The sequence below is a fragment of the Equus asinus genome, chromosome 4, assembly GCF_041296235.1.
Source record: "Equus asinus isolate D_3611 breed Donkey chromosome 4, EquAss-T2T_v2, whole genome shotgun sequence".
NCBI classification, from domain to species: Eukaryota; Metazoa; Chordata; class Mammalia; order Perissodactyla; family Equidae; genus Equus; species Equus asinus.
In genome coordinates, this window is record NC_091793.1 from 14,018,705 (window position 1) to 14,033,906 (window position 15,202).

General features: G+C 60.0%; 1 protein-coding gene across 6 annotated transcripts in view; it reads right to left on the reverse strand.

Annotated features, from left to right (window-relative positions):
* Positions 1-15,202, reverse strand: part of TAFA5 (TAFA chemokine like family member 5) — a 346,235-nt gene that overhangs the window by 136,472 nt on the left and 194,561 nt on the right. For all 6 annotated transcript variants that reach the window (XM_070506703.1, XM_044777576.2, XM_070506704.1 and 3 more), the window contains exon 3: positions 1,692-1,819. In XM_070506703.1, the coding sequence (XP_070362804.1) occupies positions 1,692-1,819 (128 nt within the window). The remainder of the gene's footprint in view (positions 1-1,691; positions 1,820-15,202) is intronic.

Consider the following 15,202-nt stretch of genomic DNA (forward strand, 5'->3'; position numbering starts at 1 on the left):
TCACCTCCTCTGGGTGCTCATTCGAAAGCCTCCTGCACACAGGGCTGCCTGGGTCCTGCTGGGCATCCACACCCTGACCCTTGGGTCCCAGGATCCAGGGATGGTGGCCTCAGCCACCCAGGGGTCTGCTTGTCCCCAGGTGTCCTTCTTTCCAGAATGGCACACAGATGTGACCTAGAAAGGTCAGCACCTCCTCTCAGACGCTCATGGAGGCGGGAGCCACACCTCAGAAGCCCGCCCGGCCCCTTGGAGCAGCAAGGCAGGTGGCGGGTAAGGAGCTGGGAGATCCCAGCCCACTTCGCAGGTGTGAGGGCAGGACCACTGGCTGCTGTCTCGAATGCGGGTAAACAACCACAGCGAACTGCTCAGACAAGCACACGGCGCAGTGCCAGGACTGGGCTGCCCAGGATGGCTCCTCCCAGCCCAGCCATTGACGCTCTGCACCGACAGACAGCGAGCTCGGGGTGGGTACTCCCAGGCCAGGCCCAGGACTTAGAAGGAGAGGCTGCCGTCAAGGCTGAATTGCCCAAATTCCCACAGGCACAAGAGGCCTTCGAGAAATCCGACGGCGCAGCCTCCAGCCTGCTTCACGGCTTTACAGCCTCACCCTCGTCATTGCCCCGAGAGGCCACATGCTCAAAGCCCAAGTGCCTGCCACCTGGTGGGACCAAACCATCTCAGGCTCTCCTTGGAGCAGCGACATCAGATTGGCCTCCTGAAAAAAACGGCTGGAACAGCCCCTCTGAGCTCTCATGCGGAGGCTACTAAGGCAGGAGCAGGGGGACCACGGGTAGATTTCCCTCTGGTCCCGAGGGGCCACGGCCCCACCTCTCTGTGTAATTCCTGGAGGAGACTCACACGCCGGCAGGAGGTGGAGGCCACCTCAGGGCAGGCCTCAGCCTGTGGAGCAGCCGGCGTCCCCCTGGTGGACATACGAGCAGCAGGGCGGCGCCGGCTCCCTAGGTGGCACCATCGCAGCGAGTGCCCTGACGAACTGACCTTCAGTAAAGGGTCTCAGAGGTCGGCCCCAGAGCCCCTTCGCCCCTCTGCCTCTGGCCTGTGGGCGAGCAGCGTGGCACCAGGTCGGGCCCAGCTCCTAGAACCAGTGTCCACATTGTGCCCCCTCAGTGGGATCTGGGAGGGACTGACGTGCCCAGGGGCTTTGAGGTCTCTGCTCTCAACAGCCACGTGGTGCCTGGGGAAGGAGGAGACCCCCACCACCTCCCACCCAGTCTTCCTCTCTAAAGGCCCCTTCGCCCCACGGGAGGTTTCTGAGGCTCCTCTGCAGAGCCTCTACCCTTCCTCTAGCCTGGAGTTGGGAGCACAGCCACCCCAGAAACAAGACGTTGTTCACCAAGGATCCTCCATGGCTGGATGTTAACTTACGGGCTGACAAGCCTTGAGGGCGGTTCTGTCCAGCCGCTCAGCCTGCAGGCAACCTCAGTGACCATCCGATTGGGCGGGGACAGCCCAGGGACCCACCATCAGAGGATTCGGTCCCAGAGGGTGGAGAGGAGGATGGGGAGGAGGCAAGGACTGGTGGCTTCTCCACAGGAGGAAGCCAGCGACTGGCTCCTGGCCATCCCCATCTTCGCTGCGGGTCCACCTCCCCTCGTGTGCTCTGGTATCCACCTGAGGCCCGCTCCCCTCCCGGTGCCCCCACAGGAAGGCAAAGAGATCCACATACGTACCGTGGTGGTCTTTATCCGCCCCCCGGGCTGCGTGCACGTCCAGCCTGACCGGTTGATCAACAAGTCACAGCCTTCCCCCTCCAGACAAGGAAGCATGTCACACCACTGCTTCGTTCTGATGATCCGTGCTGCGGAGAGAAGGGAGAGCCCGTCAGTCGCTGCTCTGCTCACCTGGGACCGGGGACGGTACCCGACGTGGCCTGATTCCCTGTGCTGGGTCTCGGCGCCGGACACCAGGGATGGGACGGCCCAGTGGGAAGCACCTGGTGCCAGTCAGGGCGGCCTGGCTGGTCGGCTCCTCCCCCTGGTCTCCTAGCTGACAGCTCACTGCCCAAGTCTGGCTCTGCTGCTGGCCACTCAGTAAGCAGTAACTGAGGGCACTGGGGGACCGTCTCGAGGAGCAGCCACGGCCCCTTCCCGGAGGGGACAATTTAGTTCTCTCTTTTGTCTGGACTCCACTTGACAGCCAGGAAAGGACAAGGGGAGGGGTGCTCCTGGTCAGGACACCCCCCACATGCTGTGGGGACGGCCTGGGTCAGTGCTGGGAGTGAGGGCCACAGAAAGGGGGAGGCTGAGGCTGCCATCAGGCTGACGCAATAGCAGACCTTACAGTGACCACAGCCCTCCCTGGGGGTGACCCTGGTTCCAGTGCCAGTGACGTCAGGACCCAAGACTAAGGATCTGGCGTCCTTGTCATTACCCGAGGGGAGGGAGGTGCAGGGACAGGAGCAGGGAGACCCCAGGGGAGCCCCTGAATAGCACGGTGACTCCAACCCAACTTCTTCCAGGCAGGAGAGCTGTGCTTCTCTCTTCCCGGGGAACCCACCCCCGTCCTGCGGCTCAAGGTGGTGAGTGGCCTGGAGAGTCCTCTCTGATGGAAAAGCCTAGAAGCAAGAACTTCATAATAACATAGATACAGAATGTGTTCACGTAGGCGTCGTGAAAGGAACCTCAGGACTACTGGCCATTTTTCGAATTAGGACGAGGTGTACATCCTTCTAACCACACGTATGACTGCGTTGGCCACACTTTCACAAAACCAAGATCTACAGCAGAGGAGGGCGTGCAGTTAGAAAGCTTGGGCATACAGGTGGGACGCCAGACCTGCCAGACCTTAGGTTAGCTCCAGGCGAAGTTATCGACACGCAGGCTCCCACACACCGGGGCCTACCCCCAACTCTGGCCGCCCAGGTGGTGATGAGAGGAAACCCAGGATCTCACAGGGAAAGGAGAGGTGAAGGCTGGGGTCTGGGTTATGGGAAAACAGACGCATCTTCACGCATTGGCCCTGCGCTCACAGAGCAAAACAAGGTGCCCGCGGGATGCAAGGACACCAACCGCACCCTCACGCTGCCCTGGAGCTGGAGAGCCGTGCGGATCCCCCGTTCCCAATTCTCGTCCATGCCAAGGTCTCAGGACCTGCTTGCTCTTCGGGTGGGGCTTGTCCTCCAGGTGGTCTGGAGTGGGTACTCCGTGCTATCCCTGCTGGAACTCCTCCTTCCCGGGAATGGAGGTTCTGGTCCCCTCGGGCCCCGAGACGCAGAGAACTGGCGTCTAAGACGCAGCCTCACTGACCACCCCGGCAGGGCGGGGAGGGTCCCCTGTCCCCACACATGGCACAGGCTCAGAGGCCCCCCAGCTTCCCCAGCCGCTGTCTCCTGGGCTTTCTTTTCCATTTCATATGTTTTCCTTTATTTACAGAAATCAAAGGACCCCAGTGTACCTCACCTAGAATTGTTGCTGCCCAGGATCCTTATTTCACTGAGATTTCTCGCAGCAGGGGAAAGAGGACCAACCATGTAAACAATTGGTTTGCAGACACGTGTGTGCATGCTCATGTGTGTTCAGACGTGGCATTCACCGGATGGTGCAGGGGGCTCCATGGGTGTGCACCTGGGCAGCACACACAGCTCTGTGCTCAGAGGGGCCAGTGCTGGCTGATGCTGTGCTGTTCCCATATCTTGAAATTCTTAATAATTTCTAAAAGGGTCCCTGCATTTCCATGTTCCATGAGATCCCCCAATGATGCAGCCAGCCCCGCAGGTAGTGACTGTCTCTGCAAGAGTGGTGGGTAAAGGGCCAGAGGGGACCTGGGAGAGAGCCCACCCCAGCGAGGGCGTGGGCCTTGGGACCATTCCACAGCAGGTGGATTTGGGAAGTCTTAACAAAGGGGTGGACCTGGGAGGCAGTTTGGAAAACAGACTAAGAATGGCATCCAGGGGACTGGCTTGTCGTTGCCAATTCTGACAAACCATTATGAGCCACCTGAAGAACTGGAGGGAGCACAGCCCAGAAGAGTTCTGGGATTGATTAGTTATGCTTGCCATGGGCACAGCAGCGGGCCCTGTGTGCAGTGTGCTGCCACCCCGGGCTCGACCCAGGCATCTTTCTATCCACAGCCAGTGAGGTGGGTTGTTCAAGAGCCTGAGACCAACTCCTTTCGAGGCCATGCTGCGGACAGAATCACGTGCCTTCAAAGTCATATGATGAAGCCCTAACCCTCAATGTGACTATGTGGAGACTTTACAGAAGTAAATAAGGTTAAATGAGGTCATGGGGGTGGGGTCCTCATCTGACAGGATTAGTGTCCTCATAAGAGAGCTCTCTCTCTCTCTCTTTCCACCATGCCAGGACACAGTGGGCAGCCAGCTGTCTGTCAGCCGGGATGAGATCCCTCCCTGGAAACCGGATCACCCGGCACCTTCATGTCCAACTTCCAGCTTCTAAAACTCTGCGAAAATAAACGTCTGTGTTTAAGCCTTGAAGATTATGGTATTTTGTCACTGAAGCCACAGCTAAGACAGCCAGGGAGACCCCAGGACTTGGAGACGTCCCTCGTTCAACTGAAAAGTCAGTGTGGGAAAGGCTCCAGCCGGTCAGAGCGGCTCCCCATGCGGGACAGAGAGGCGCCTATTCTGCTCGCTGCCTCGCGTGGGGACACGGGACCCCTCGGCTGCCCTGAAAACGTCTCCATGATGAAGAGCCGCGGCGGGCGCTGGCTCTGGGAGGAGCCCCCTCCGCACTTCCATCCAGCCCCCAGGACCGGCGGCGTGACGAGCCCGCTGCATTTACCAGCATGCCTCCCTGGGGCCTCTTTCCCTCGTCCGCTCATTATTCCTGCAGAAGTCCCCACAGCTGCCCTACTGTCCCCGATGCATCATTTTGGTGACAGTAAAAGATGGCACAAAACCTCGTTGGGCACCAATGAGTACAAACCTTAACCCGTGAGGAAGCTACAGGATTGAAATGCACGCCCCTGATGCCTGGGAATCCTATGAGCAATGCCTGAGCAAAGAGCCCGAAGGACAGGCGAGGGGTTTCCCTGCGATCAGGCAGGAGGGAAACGACGTTTCAAGATCTGGGAGGCCTTGCAGCACCTGCCGGGCTGCACAGAGGGGCCGAGCCATCGGGAATAGGCAGCAGTGACAGGCAGTCAGGCTGCACGGGCAACGTCAGAGGTCGGGTCCCAATGCCCGCACCACACTGGCCAGTCTGCGGGATACACTGCAATGGGGCCAGGCTCCAGAGTGAGCACAGCTGGCTGAAAGGCCTGGGCCTGGGTTCAAATCCTGAACTACAGGGTGCCAGCCGGGGCCTCAACCAAGCGGTGCTCATCCCACAGGCTTGGTTTTCCCAGGGAAGCATGGAACCCAGGAGGACCAAGGGGAAGGTGCGGGCGCAAGTGCCCAGCACGAGGCTCGGCTGGTGCATGCTCACAAACAGGCATCCTTCGCTGTCAGGCGCTCACAGTCACTGGGACTACGGGCTGGGGACGGTGGACGGACGCCGGGGTAGACGAGCCAGCCCTCCACACATCCCCCTCTGTTCCACTCAGACCCAGTTCACCTTCCTGGAAGCACACATGGGGCTGTTGCTTCCTCCCCTCCATCCTCCTGCTCCTTCACGCACTCAGCTCTGAGATCTGGGAGATGGGGCACGCGGCCCCTCTGCCACCAGGAGAGAGACCAATAAATGATGTGTCTACCTCACAGTGGGGTCGAGGGTCAGAAAGAGGGAGAAAGGCGTGAGGAGCGGGGTCCTGATGGCCTCAGGTTGGGGGGATGGTCCTGCCCATGCTGCAGCCACACGCACAGACAGGTACACATGTGCATTCACAAGTACACACACTGACAAGCAGACACACCAAGTCACCGGGCACTGCCCCTGTCCCCCACCCAGTGGTGGCCTGGGCGTGCCAGGTGCCAGCCCAGCCGAGGGCACCAGCGGGCAGCGCTGAGCACACAACGCCTCTTGTTTGCAGCCGGAACTCGGCTCACTCAGCCCGGGCCCGCTTCCTGCTGCAGGCGGTGGAGGCATGGTGCTGGGCCACCACGTCCCCAGGACAAAGGGGTCTTTCATGCCTCATGTCACAATGCCGACGTCCAGGCAGCTCTCGGCCTGCGGGGGCGTCCACTGAGGGCTGGCAGTGCCCAGGGAATGTGAGTGACGGTGGCTGACAGCTGGGCTCTGGGACAGTGGTCGCAGCCGGTACACAGGCCACAACCATGGGAGGCTCCTCGGTCCACGGTGGGTCAGGAACAGGGGGTCCCGCTCATGACTGCATCCCCAGTACCTGTCCCCGGATCTGGGAAAGAGCAGGTTTGTCCAGACCGGACCTCAGGGCCCCGAATGGACCAGCTCCACCAGTCCCGAGCCTCTGACAGGACACTGCAGCCCCTGGACTCCATCCATCCTGGCCTTGGGGTAGGCCCCACTCCCTCCACCTTGCACACGTCCTCAGAGATGCCACCAGGACCCAGCACACACCCCTCCACCCCAAGCCAGGGTCTTCATGGCACATAGGCACACTCATGTCCATACACATGTGCATACACACACCCACAGCGTGCACTTCTGTGACTTGCTGCCCACCGTGCATGTTCGTGCTGGTATAGACCTGCAGGGCTCCCCCTGCCCCTTCTCTCTGGCAGGGAGCATGGGGGTCTGGGGCTCAGGCTTCACTGCTCGAGACACCTCTGTGTGCACATGAGGCCCCTGCTGCCCAGAGGAAGCTCTGCTGCTGCCCAGACACTCGTGCAGGACAGAACTGAAGACGTTGAGGGCCACGAGGCCAGTGGATGCTGGGTGGGGCGGCCAGGGCTCTGGGTCTGGGGAGGGGAGCAGGAGCCGGGCCTGTGTGTGCCTGGGCGTAGGGAGAACATGCTGGGAAGGAGGCTTGGCCAGGCGCAGGTCCTGGACACGACGCAGACACTCCTGGTCAGTTGGCTGAAAGATCAATTTGCCAAAATCGTCGAGCAAACTGACTGGAGTAGAAGTCGGATCACAGCAGCCACGGGTGACAAGGGCTGGCAGAGGGGACGGGGGGGACACACCCAAGCAGTCAGGGCAGTGATCTGCATGAGGGACAGGGCAGCCCTCCACAAGGGGGCTGCATGATGCCAGACCACCAGGATGGTAGGCGGACCCGAGGGAGGGTCCTCAACAAGGGGCCCATGCTCGGGTCCCAGCAAACCGCCAGGGACATGTCCTCACCAGCGTCAGGAACATGCCTGGGGGACACGCACAGTGAACACCCCACTCACCCCTCCACACCTGCCACTGTCTGCTGCTCAAGATCCTGCTGGACTCACCAAAACTCAAGGTCAGCGCACCAGCCCCTGGGAGCAGGGCTCAGTGCCACGCAGCAGCGGCTGCGACCTTGACAAACAGCCAGACACTCTCTTCCTGCCACTCCCCATCCCCAGCCTGACTCCCAGCAGTGGACAGCTAGGTAGGGTCCCCACCTATGTCAGGCTCAGCTTTGAAGGAGACTGGGCCTTCATCCGCTACACTGGGTTGGACGTTTCCATGACAAAAATTGCAACGTTCTCATCGCCAAACGTCTGAGAACATTTTATTATCTCAGTAAGGCGGGAAAGTCCTCATCCAGGGAGGAGAAAGGACGCACTCGCATGCCCCCAGCACAGTTTTCCACTGGACCACACTTGGGGACCATCTGGCTAGAGTCGCTCTCCCTGGGCACAGCCCCCTTGGGAGGCAGAGACCAGCGGGCTCCACTGGAAACGACCAGCGTGGAGGTGGCGTGTCCAGGCTTTGGGCCCTGTGGCTGTCCTGCCTCTGAGAGGCCCAGACGTTGGATGCGTGTGGAGACTGGAGATCATGTGCCCTCGTCCTGGTGGTTTCATTACGTCAGCACAATGACGGCCACACGAGCTGTGTGGCTCCTTCCAGGGCCTTTTCTGGAGAATGTTAGGGACCTGCCGCTGCCAGGGGTGGGGGGTGGGGGACAGTGAGTCAGCCTGGCCATCCCCTCCTGGGAGCGCTCAGAGTCCTAATTCTCCACACCTTGTTTTCTTGCCTACATGGACCCCCAGCACCGTGTGAACGAGGCATTGCAGCAATTTCATGCGGCAGCGGCATGGGGGCCTCGGGCACAGTGGGTGACACACATGGGCAGGCTGACCCAGGACCATACTCACACCCGCACACGCACTGCTCGCCCCCTGCCCCGGATGCCCGTCCTGGAGCGGGTCATCAGCAAACAGTGTGGCAGTCAGCGTGCCAGGATTCTCCTGTCCCTGACTCCGCGGTGACTGCTCCTCCCATCCGAGGCAGCGCGGGGTCACGCTCATGCAACTCGCCGTGCGTGGGTGGGCGTCGGCAACCTCACGTCCGAGAATCAAATGTGGAAGGAAGTGGAAACAGAAGTTTAAATGCGGGAGGATGTTCGCTCTGCAGACCAGCAGGTCCATCTCCCTCCAGCGAGCCCTAAGCTGGAGCCGGTGTCTTCCCACACATCTGCCCTGCAAACTTAACACTGCCAATTTAAATGTTAGTGGTTTCTCGGGTCTGTTTGTGTTTAATTTGTAAGTGGGTTTCGGTTTATTCCAGTTTATAGTCTGGTGAGGGCTCCCGGCTTGGTGTTTGCGCAGATTCTGGCAACGCTATCATAAGAACAATTTAGGTCGATGGTGGGGGGCGCAGGGAAGCGGCTTGTCCTGAAAAGGAGTTTTCACATGATTTGAGTTTGAGCATTGCTGTCGCTAGGCCATGGCCAGCTGGTCAGTGGAACAGAGGGCAGAGCTGGTTTCAGGAGAGGGGCCTCCTCTCTCCCGAGTGGAGCATGCAGCCCCCGCTGGGCAAGCCCTGGCCATGCCTGGGGCCTGTAGGAGCCCAGCTGCGACCAGCCCGGGACCGTAGAAGGGAGCCCAGGAGGCGCCTGCCCCACGGCCAGCCGGGGGGGCTCCTGCACCCCCAGCCCAAGGCTTCAGGCTCTGTGACAGCCTCCTCTAGGGTCGTCCTGCTGTGGTTCCAGTGTGGAGACACAGGGATCTGGACACAGGTGTGTGTCACCAGCACAGGGTGGGGGGCAGCCTTGGTTTATTTCCCACTGTCCCTTGGACCCCTCCAGTGGGGGCGACTGTCTCCCCTGCTGGATGTGGGAGAATCTAAAGATTCCACGGTCATCTCAGCCGTACAGGTGCAGAGGGTCCTAAGTCGCTGCAGCCCCCTGCAGTCATGAGATGCTCCTCCCAGGTCATCAAAGCATGGAACCTGATCCAGCACTGACTGATCCCTGCCCACAGCTGGGCCCATGTCTCCGTGGGCCCAGTCGGCCACTTCTTTCTCCTTCACCTCAACCGGTGCCTGGGAGGTGCAGGGTCGGTACTGACATGAACAGGTGCTGGCTCAGAGGACGCCTCGCTGAGCCTGCAGACAGCTCACCCCAGATTCTCACTTTCTGGAGGCACGTTCCAGAGACCTCATGGCCCGGGAGCCTGGCTGCAAAGTCTTTTATGCCACCACCCAGCTCTCGAGCAGATCCAGCATCCTCAGGCACCAGCGGTCTTGATGGGTTCCCAACCCTTCCCTCATCGGGATTCCTGGTGCAGATCTCCCCCAAGAGACCCCCTGAAAATACTCTTCTCCCCTTGGATTCCTGATGGAGGGAGAGAGGTCTAGCACCGTCCTACCAGTCCCCGGCCATCACCTGGGGAGGCAGCTGCAGGTGTCTGGTGTTTATCATAAACCTCAGCATCACCCAGAAGATCTGCCGAAGCTGCCTGTCACTCACACCCCTGCCAAGCCCAGGTGCCCTCGACCTACACGCTCGGCTTTGCACAGCTCCCTGGACGCCCTCACAAGCAGGCAGGGCCCTCTGCTCAAGATAACTCCTACAGAATGCACCCCACCCTCAGGTCCGGCCTCCTTGTGATGCATCTCTGCCTCCCTCCCCTTAGTGGGTAGGGTCCTAGGCCTCAGCTTCCTCTCTCCTAGCTCAGCTCCACAACTGAAACTGCTCCTGAGACTCTCCTCTCCCCGTCATCTCCACCACCATCACCGTCACCACCATCACTATCACCACCATCAGTATCGCCACCATCATCGTTGCCACCATCATCACCATCATCACCAACACAATCATCTCTACCATCATCACCGTCACCACCAATATCACCATCATCATCATTGCCACCATCATCACCATCATCACCATCACCATCATTACACCCAGTGCAATCCCTGCTCCACCCTCCCTTCCTGCCTAGGATATTTCGCAGGCAGGCAGGTGATGACAGTGGTGAGAAGGCTGATGGTTTGAAGGTGAAGGGATGTCAGACCCCAGACAAACGCTGCCTTGACTCCTGCAGCCGCCCCCGTGGGTCTCGCTCTCTTGGCTCCTCTCTCCACCTTTGGGTGAGCATCACCCTCCAGTGGGACCCCCACACCACCACCTCCACTCCCTGTGGCCCCCAGGATGCTTGGGCAAGGGGAAACTGCTGGCGCCGGAGGCTCTGCCCTCCCAAGCCTGACTTCCTGCCCCTCTCCAGACCTGCTCTTACAGCAGGAGTCTAACCTGGGTCCCTCCTGATGCCCCTGGGGACTCAGACCTTCTGGAATGATCTGCCCCCACCTAGCTCTCTTGCCCCACCCCCCAGGTCCCCTTCCTTCCACTTGGGCATAGCCTCTCCCTAGAAATCCTTTTGGTTCCCTCCCTCCACCTCTCCCCAATTCCCTCTTTCCCTCTCTGCCCGCTCCTTCCCTCCATCTCTCTCTCCCCGCGCCCCCTTCCTCCAGGAGCAGCCAGGCTCCTCCCTGCCATTGCCTGCTGTGGGGGTGGAGAGGTCTTTTGTCCAACAGCCCAGCCCCAGTGCCGTGGGGGGACCACTCAGGGGTCTCCGATGGTTCCTGAGGGAAGGGGCACGACAGAGGGAGGGACGGAGGCACAGAAACAGAAAGGCAGCCAGCTCACCTGGGCTAGATGGTCACGGTGCTGCACAGGTGCTTACAAACATACAAACAGTCTGTCAGGTGTGGGCCCAGCTAGGCCAGCGTGGCCTCCAACCCCACTCCTGCACTCAGTGTCGGGGTGCAGGGTTGGGGGGAGGCCAGCTCCACCCGCCCAACGGCACTGGCCTATCAATCCCCCCAGGACTGGGCTGTGCACCCTGACTTGACTCCTCTCAGCCCTGCTGATCGAGGGTCCTGAGGAGGTGGGGTGAGAGTCTAGGTTGGCCCCAGTTCAGCCAGCTCAGCAGGGCCAGGGGAGCCTCCTGTGTCCAAGGTCCCATGTGCTGAGCTGCTGCCCATGTGTTTACATATGTGTGTGCACAGGTGTGGTGTTATGCGCATGTGTGCACATGCCTGTGTCGTATTTCTGACCATGTGGGCACACAAGCACATGCATGGCATTGTGTGTGCACACACGTGTGTTGCGTGTTCCTATACAGATCTGTGTGTGCACATGTTGTACCGCAGGCACACACATGTTGCATTAGCATTGCAGGGACATGCAACTTGTGCACATGCGTGTGCCTGCATGTATATGTTGTGTACATGGTTTGTGTGTGTGCACACATGTGTGGCTGTGTGCTCACACATGCATGTGTGTGTGCCCGTGTGTGATATCTGAAAGCTCTATTCTAGGAACTGAGAATATGTGACGGTGCGAACCCGAGCCAGCCAGACCCCCTCCCCCAGCCCAGAAGCAGGCGATGCTGCAGCCTCCTCTTTGGTTCCGGTACGAACAGGCTTCAGCACAATCCCTCTGAAAGAGGTGGGGGCTCGGACACGCACCCCCACCCGAACCCCCCACCCACCCCCGACCTCAGGAATCGGACAACTGGGATGACCTTGAAGAAACCCCGAGTCTGGCTGATGGCACATGTCCACGGGCAGCGACCGTGGCCACAACCGTGCTGCCGGCTCGAATCTGGACAGATGGACAGGGACAAGTGGTGCTAATCTGCCGGGGACTGTGGGGACTGCGCTGCTCACTCGATGCCGGGCCTTCACTGCTCATAAATCGCACGGTTCCCTTTGGAATAAACTGTTTCTTCAGTTCCATTAACACATGAATCTGCTTACTTTACTCAACAGCTTGGAAAAATGAGTCATCCAGAACAAAACCAGTGGGACTCCAGGAGGAATCCCAGGCCACATCCTCAGATATAAGCATAAATGGACCTCGTCCATCTGAGGTGGGGAGGCGACTCTCTCCTGCAATGGCTGACCCAGAAGTTAAGCCCCCAAACTCTCCCGGATGCTGCTGGTGACAGAGGGGTTGGGTGACCCAGGGGTAAAGCAGCGGCTGACACTTAATATGCACATATACATACGAATTACACACACATGATTACACACTCGTACACACACGTGCATACTGACCCACAGGAGTCAAACGTAAGCAGGACACTCCAAGGGTTCCAGAATGATCTACCGCGTGAAGAGCAGACACATGCCCTGAGGACGTCATGGGGACACCACCACTGCAGCCAACATCCTGAGGACCCCAGGAGGGCCACGGCTCCCATCCTTCTGCTCCACTGGGTGGCACGTCCAGGCCCCTCGTGGCAGGGGTTCCCGCTCGAGCAGGAAGGCCCGTGGGATGGGAGTGTAGAGGATGCTTGGGTGGTGTCCCCTCTATGAGACCCCTCCCAGACCAGCCCTTCAGGGCAGCCTGGCCCTGTGGACACAGAGGAATCAGACGAGCCCCGCCCTGGAGGACGGGTGACCGGAATGCTGGGACAGATGTACAGGGGCTTGGGGCACGGGGAGGCACTGCCTGGCTGTGGAGGGCCAGCGTCTGTGCAGGGAGCCAGCACACCTGGGCCCCCCCTTGTGGGCCCCGCATCTCCACCCACCCTACCCACGGGTTGGCTGTTCTGGGCTTTGGAAAATGCAAATAAAACCAGAACATCACTGGGAGGCTCCCACATTTTTGGGAGAAAGCCAAGTTGTTCACACACCCAAAAGCACATCTGCCTCCAGAAAGTCCATTTGAGAGGTCAATGCGCAAATACACCAGGTGAGCATGCAGGGTGGGACGAACAGGGCCAGCTGGCCTTAGGGCGGCTCTGTGGGTACCCGCTGACTGTGGGGACGGCCCTGCTGGTCCTCACAGGGATCCACATGTCATTTATTATTTTCGTGACTATTGATTATTACTTATGAGGAATCAATTAGTCTTATTTTCACAACACAGACGGGACACAGAAGCTCAGAGAGGTTAGGAAATTCACCAAAGTCACGCAACAGGGAAATAACAATGCAGGGACTTGAGCTGTACTCAGCCTGACCAGAGCCCAGTGCTCTTTGTGATCCACACGGCCTGTGGGCAGGAATCTGGCGCAGCCCACTGGCCCCCAGAGGCAGCAAGAGGATGAGCAGACACCTCGCACGAGGGACTTGCCAGGAGAGAAGGCAAGGATGGCGTTCTGGAGCCCAACCCCGTGCCTGGGGTGAGGCACTGACCTTCTCTGTGCCTCAGTTTTCTCTGCTGACAGCGTCCCCAAGCATTGGAGTCCGGGCAGGGGCAGGACAGCCACAGTTGACCACCAGCACCAGGGCCACTGAGGCAGGACATGGAGGTGACCCCTACAGGGGCAGATCCATCCCCCCCAACACGGCTAACAGGGCCCTTTGGTCACAGTCACCATGGCAACTTCTCAAATTCAAAAGCTCTAATAAGGACAATCCTCAGGAATTTCATTACAGAGGCCCCTGTCTGCACGGACTAGGGTACGGCCAGGGCATTGGCTACTGCAGGAAAGTGAACAACTGCACCTGGCCCCTGCAGTAGGACAGACGCCTGGGGGACAGGTGACCCCAGGCCCCTCTCTGCTGTCCAAGAGCAGGTGGGGGGGTGAATGGGTGCCCTGGCTCTGTGATGGATGGGGGTGACTGGGGTCACGCAGGTGCTCTGCCTCCCAGCTCGGGGTGAGGATGCTGGGATGCACGTCTGTGAAGGAGGCTGTGGATGCACACGGGGAGGACAGCAGAGCTTACTGGGGCCAGAGTCACAGTGGGGACTGTCAGGGGGCTGCCTGGCCCAGGCTCCATTGCAGGGCTCGGAGGCACGCCCAGCCCCAGCCACCGTGATGCAGGCCCAGCCCCAACCACAGTGATGCAGGCCCAGCCCCAGCCACCGTGATGCAGGCCCAGCCCCAGCCACAGTGTTGCAGGCCCAGCCCCAGCCACAGTGATGCAGGCCCAGCCCCAGCCACAGTGATGCAGGCACAGCCACAGCCACAGTGATGCAGGCCCAGCCCCAGCCACAGTGATGAAGGCCCAGCCACAGTGAAGCACACCCAGGCTCAGCCACAGTGATGCAGGTCCAGCCCCAGCCACCGTGATGCAGGCCCAGCCCCAGCCACAGTGATGCAGGCACAGCCCCAGCGACAGTGATGCAGGCACAGCCACAGCCACAGTGATGCAGGCACAGCCACAGCCACAGTGATGCAGGCCCAGCCCCAGCCACAGTGATGCAGGCCCAGCCACAGTGATGCAGGCCCAGCCCCAGCCACAGTGATGCAGGCACAGCCCCAGCGACAGTGATGCAGGCACAGCCACAGCCACAGTGATGCAGGCACAGCCACAGCCACAGTGATGCAGGCCCAGCCCCAGCCACAGTGATGCAGGCCCAGCCACAGTGATGCACACCCAGGCCCAGCCACAGTGATGCATGCTCAGGCGCAGCCACAATGATGCAAGCCCGGGCTCGGTCCTCTCCTTTCCTTGGGCGAGGGTTGGGGGGACCGTCCCACATGTCTCACTCCCCCATCCCAAAGATCTAAGGGCTCGCAGTGTGTGGGGGGTACCCTACGGTGTCCTTGCAGAGCAGAAATGCTCGCCGGGCCATCTGTGCCAGGTGCATCAGTGGGGAAGCTGTGGTCAGCAAGGGTGAGTGGCCATGGCTGAGCGTATCCCAGAGCTGGGCCAGGATGGAGGCCAGGAGAAGGCACAGCCTGGAGAGCCGGGGTCAGGCCTCGAGAACAGATTAGGCCCTGCACTCCTTAGGCCCTTGTCTAGCCGTCGCCCCTGGGTCTCCTGCTGCACGGCTTCTTCCATCAGCGGCTCTGTGACGCCGTCCATGCGGCTCCATGTCCACCCATTTATACTTTTCCAAGGCTGCACCGTGCCCAGCCCAGGCCCCTGTGGACACGGCGCCATCCTGATGACAGGGCACTTGTACTGTTCCTGCTTTCTAGCTTAGTGCTGCGATAACCATGCCTTGTGCCTTCTTGTGAATTACTTTCTCAGGACCAATC